This window comes from Tupaia chinensis, unplaced genomic scaffold (assembly GCF_000334495.1).
Source record: "Tupaia chinensis unplaced genomic scaffold, TupChi_1.0 Scaffold000129_1, whole genome shotgun sequence".
Classification (NCBI taxonomy): Eukaryota; Metazoa; Chordata; class Mammalia; order Scandentia; family Tupaiidae; genus Tupaia; species Tupaia belangeri.
Genome location: NW_006159598.1, coordinates 1,038,751 through 1,044,108, shown reverse-complemented (window position 1 = coordinate 1,044,108; position 5,358 = coordinate 1,038,751). Strand labels below are relative to the sequence as shown.

Here is a 5,358-nt window from a genome sequence, read left to right as displayed (position 1 = left end):
ATCCCAAAAGGAGGGAGAGATGGAAGAGAAGGGATTGTGGTGTGGCCATGCCCCGTGGAGGGTGCTTTCTCACTCTCCTTTTTCTCTGTGTCTCTCTCTGGTAGGTGCATGGGTCCTCTGGCAAAATAAAATAATAAAAATAGGCAAAATTACCTTTCATAAGATGCTTTAACTCAGCCTGCCTAAAATATTACTCCAGCACGAATCAAGAGGAGAAATCCTGAGGCATTTTATGTTCTCTTTTCTTTTTGTACGCCATCTTCAAAAGCTAGCATGCACTGTTGACCGCACACCTCCGTTCTCATCAGAAGCACTTGATTTAGATTCTTCGAGTTCACACATAAAAAAAATAGACATCTCCAAGTTGTTCAGAACAGACTTAAAAGTTTTCTGATAAGCCCGTCAGCTATGGAAGAGTTTTTAAAGGTGGCTTTATTGAGATACCTACCTACAATCAACTGCTCATGCCCAGGGAGTACCGTTTTATACAATTAAAATTTTTTTGTTAGAGGGCACGTGTACTTGCTGGAGAGACAGCGGGTGGGGAATGAGAACGCGTCACCCGTGGGGAATGGTCACACTGCAATTTTCTTTTTCTCTCCCTCCTTCCTCTCAGGATTTTGGGCACACACGCACACGCTCCCGGCATGTTTTTCCAGCTTCTGGGGCGGGGACTCAGACCGTGTGGTCGGCTGTGTAGGGTCCAGCTATCCAGCTGTCTTCACCACCACACCATAGCTGGCCCAGTCAGTACATTTTGACACGTATCCACCCATGAGGCCGTCACCAAACTCATGATGTGTCTGGAATGTCGCTTTTCAAGTTCAAGTAGACTCTAACATTCCACTCCTCGCCCGCCCTCCCTAGCCACCTTCGGGTGCTCGCTAGCCTCTCGTGGCCGGTGGCTGCCAGCTGCGCTGACACGTTTTACTCTCCCCACAGCATCGACTGCCATCTGGCCAGCCTCTCTAAGGCTGCTCCATCTAAGGCTCGTGGTCTGTCGTGTCTTGGTTTTGTCAAACACCTTGGTGTCTGGAGCGACCTTGGCTGCCTCCTGCTTGATTGCTGACTGTCCCCCCTGCTAGAATGTCAGCCCACCAAAGCTGGCACCTGGGGCCAGGTCCATGGTGCAGCCCAGAGCTGGGCACGCCCCCAGCAAGGCTGTGAGTGATGTGATGGTTCAGACCGAGGCCTGGAGGGTCCCGGTGCTGAGTGAGCGAGAGAACAGCCAGCTAGAGTGTGGCCACGGCAGTCACCAGGGGAGGAGACGCTGGTTCAGGACTGAGGGGCAGAGGGGCCTCGGCCACAGGCAGGGGTCTAGAGGGTGGTGTGAGGTCCATGGCGAGCACACGGCTCTCTGCTGTCAGCCCCGTGAAGGGTCCTCACAGGCACTGCCGGGAGCCACGGTGCCGGCCTGCACCCTGTGCTGAGGGGGCGGACAGCACGGAGCCCCTGGAGTTCCCGCAGGGGCTCCATGACTCCATGCCAGTTGCTTCTAACAGGGCCTGGCGCTGACACGTGCTCACTCAGGCGGGGCAACTGTGCTGGCGGGTTCCAATGTGAGGACACAGACCGTGGCTCCAGGGAGGAAGGACATCCTGCTCTAGCTTTTCAGGGTCCCCTTCTTGGCTCCCCGCCCATTTCGAATCTCGCGGACTCGCCTGTCACAGGTGGCCTGCAGAGGACTGCTCGTGGCCCGCCTGGGCCAACCTCACACCCCCCCCTTTCTGGGCCTCCCCAGGGCACGTTCGCCTCCCAGGTGACGCTGGAGGGGGACAAGGCGAAAGTGGAACGGGAGGTTGACGGGGGCCTGGAGACCGTGCGCCTGAAGCTGCCTGCGGTGGTGACCGCCGACCTGAGGCTCAATGAGCCGCGCTACGCCACGCTGCCCAACATCATGGTGAGCGCTCGCCGGCCCGGGGCGGCCAGCATGCCACAGGCCCAGCATCTCCCGGGGGTCGGGCAGGAGCAGGGAGCCCAAGGGACATTTTATCATTCTGGCTGACAGGGCCCGCTCTGAGCCCCGGGGGTGGGTGGTTATCTCTGCCCGCAGTGAGAATCCGGGGGCTGTCTGGCTAGCAGTTTGCTGGTCATCCCAGCCAGCTGGAAGTCTCCATTTGGGCTCCCCGTGTCATTCCAGTGGGAGACGTCCTTTGGGCGATTTTGGCCAGGTAGAGGAGTAGAGGAGTCGTTTGGTCGTCTTGGCCCAGGGCGGGTTCCCTTGGCCATCTTTGCCAGCAGGAAGGTGTCACCTTGGCCATCTGGGCTAGAGAGGTGTTCTCTGGGGTCTCTGGGCTGGTGGGAGAGGGCCTTCATCTCGGCCAGGGAGATGGGTCCATTGGGCCACCTTGGCCAGTATGGAGAATTTAGTTCATCATCTCAGAGGGGTCATTGAGTGACCTCGGCCAGTAAAGGGTCAGTGGGCCAACTCAGCCGAGGGAGGAGGGGTCCGTGGGTCATCCCGGCCAGTAGGAGGACAGGTCCGTGGGTCATCCCGGCCAGTAGGAGGAGGGGTCCGTGGGTCATCCTGGCCAAAGGTCCATTGAGCTGTTACTGCAAAGGCACGGCTTGGCTTGGTCAGCCCATTGCAGCCAGTGAGAGGCTTCCCACAGCAGTCAGCCGGAGGAGGGCTACAGTAAGGGTGGGTCTCCTGGCCTCCCAGCCACAAGCTGTGTGGAGCTGTCCACCCCAGGCGTGGCCCTGGGAGAGCGTGTGCGTGTCCCGGCCAGTTGGTAGGGCCAGGATGATTCTCCGTGGCAGTGGTCCTGTGGATGTGGCACCTGTAGGAGGGGCCGCCGTGGGGTGGGCAGTGTTGCCGTAGCCCTGCGCATCATGGTTTCCCCTGTGCAGAAAGCCAAGAAGAAGAAGATCGAGGTGATCAAGGCCGGGGACCTGGGCGTGGACCTGACCTCCAAGCTGTCCGTGATCAGCGTGGAGGACCCGCCGCAGCGCACAGCCGGCGTCAAGGTGGAGACCACCGAAGACCTGGTGGCCAAGCTGAGGGAGATCGGGCGGATCTAAGCTCTTCCCAGAAACTTGGCAATAAAACTGACTCCAAAATGTCCTTGTCAACTCATTCCCTGGAGACCTGCTCTTGATTCATTCAACATTGATTTCAGTCTCCTACACGCTGGGCCCTGCCTTGGCGAAGCTGGGGACCCAGCTGAACTAAGTCCAGTCCCTGTCCTTGAGAAGCCTCTGTTTCGAAGGGCACGGATGGGGCAAAGGCAGTTGCAGGGCAGGGAGGTGCCTGCTAAGTGTGGAGGCACCCTGGCCTCCGGAGCCCACATGGGCCATGAGGCTGTCTGTGGGGCCGGGAACTTCCCAGGGAGATGACATCCACGCAGAGTGTTGAAAGGCCGCTGCCGAGACTTGGGACACACGGGTGTGAGGCTGGAAGCTCTGGTTGTGGCTAAGGAGCCAGACAGGCAGTAAGTCATCAAGGCCTAGTGTGGGACGGCCCGGTCAGCCCAGACACGCCGGGCATGCCCAGGTTCCCAGGAGTTGGTGGCCCAGAAGCCTGTCTCTGAATTTTCAGTTTCCAAAGTTATAACTGCATTGTGGAGTGGTTAAGAGCATTGGTTCTGAATTCTCAGGTCCTGGGTTCCAATCCCAGCTTGACTAGCTTCTGGCTCTGGGGAGACCTTAGGCAAGTGAATATTCCCCGAGTCTAGGTTCCTCCTCTTCCAGGTGGAACTCGTAATATACCTGTGTCTGGTTGCCTTTTGCAGCATAACAGACTAGCTCAAACTTGCTGGCTTAAAACAATGCACTGCTGGTTTTTGCATGTAAACCTGAAATTTGGGCAGGGCTCAGCAGGGGTGTCTTGTCTGCTCTGAGTGGCATCAGTTGGGGTGGCCCAGATGAGGCCAGTGGGTTGGCTTCCGAGACGGGTCACTCTCACGGCAGGCAGGCTGGGGACATTGACCCAAAGTGGCTGCTGGTCCGCAGCCCTGGGTCCTGTCCAGGGGGTGGCTTGAGTTTTCTGAGTGGCTCCTGGGTCCTGAGGAACCATGCCGTGGTACGGGAAGGGGTCTGCCAGCCTCGATGCAGGACTGGCCCAGGCTGGCTTCCCTGTGCTCTATGGCAGTCACAGCCCACCTAGACCCAAGGTGGCAGGGTGGGGGTGTCACAGAACCATTTCTTAATGGAGGAGGGTCAAATCTGCGGTCATATATAAGCTACAAGACCTACCCCACAGGATTTTGAGAGGTTTAATTTATGGGGCCTGCCCCGTAGCATAGCCATTAAGTAAGTACTGTGTCCTGGGAGCCAGCTCTCCTGTAGCCAACTGTGGTTCAAATCCCAGAACTAGATTAAACACATGTGCAAGCATGCCCAAGGTAAGGACAGGACGGAGAAATGGATGAAGAGAGGACTGTGGCATGACCACACCCCTCCGGGGCTCTGGCAGTAAGGAAGGGGGGTTCATGTAGTGCCCCCCAGAACCACACCGCTACGGCAGTGCTCAGCGTGCATTACTGCGGTTATTACCAGCCTGGCGAGGACGGCCTGAGCACGTGCAGAGGACCCCGGCCAGGGCCAGGCTGTAGGAACAGCTTTCGAGGAGAGAGTGATCTGAGTGTCCTGGGCCCGGCCCAGCTTCTCTGCCATGCTGTGCAGCCTCCTGCAGGTCCTCGACCTCTCTGAGCCGTAGCTCCCTGGCAGGTGAGGATGGCAACAGCCAGCTCGTGGGGCGTTTAGAAGGGTTGAGCCCAGCAATGCAGGGGAAGCGTGTAGCGTGATTCCTGGCACAGCATAAATAGTAATTATTATGGCTCTTAATAAGGTGAGACCTGAAGGACAAGTTGTGATTTACCGGGTGGGAGTGGGCCGGGGCGGGAGCCGGCGTTCCGGTAGTTTAAGTAGAGGAAACAGGTGCACGAGGCTGGGAGTGAGGGGGGCCTGAGGATGCTGGTGTTCAGTGAGCAAGGACTGGGGTGGGGGTTGCCCTGGGGGCTTGGAGGTCTCCAGAGGGCTGGGGGACAAGGGCAAGGCTGTAACAGGGAGGGTAGAGGCTCTGGGCGGGGCTGGAGGGGTCGGAGGAGGAGGAGAGTGGAGGATGGGTGCCAGGAGGAGGGCTGGGACAGAGATGCAGGGGCAGGAAGGTGGAGAGTGACAGTGATGGGTGGGGGGGCAGGCTCCCAGGTCTGCAAAGATGGAGCACTGGGAGGAGGGCTGGGCTAGAGGGAGGGGCTGGGAGACAGGGAAGGGCCTGCTGCAGAGGAGGAGCAGGGTCAGCGTGGGTATCCGAGGCTGTAGGCTGGACAGTGGACCAGGGTGGGGCCGGAGCCTGGTGGGGAAGAAGCCTGAGTTGAGGTCACAGCAGTAGCTGCAGGGGTTTCTGAAAGGTGTACA

General features: G+C 58.5%; 1 protein-coding gene across 1 annotated transcript in view; it reads left to right on the top strand.

Moving 5' to 3' along the window:
* The window catches only part of ETFB (electron transfer flavoprotein subunit beta), a 13,146-nt gene extending 10,070 nt beyond the window's left edge, over positions 1–3,076 (top strand). Inside the window, exons 5-6 of the mRNA XM_006144677.3 lie at positions 1,742–1,900; positions 2,851–3,076. Of these exons, the coding sequence (XP_006144739.1) occupies positions 1,742–1,900; positions 2,851–3,021 (330 nt within the window). The 3' untranslated portion in view covers positions 3,022–3,076. The remainder of the gene's footprint in view (positions 1–1,741; positions 1,901–2,850) is intronic.
* The last annotated feature ends 2,282 nt before the right edge of the window (positions 3,077–5,358 follow it).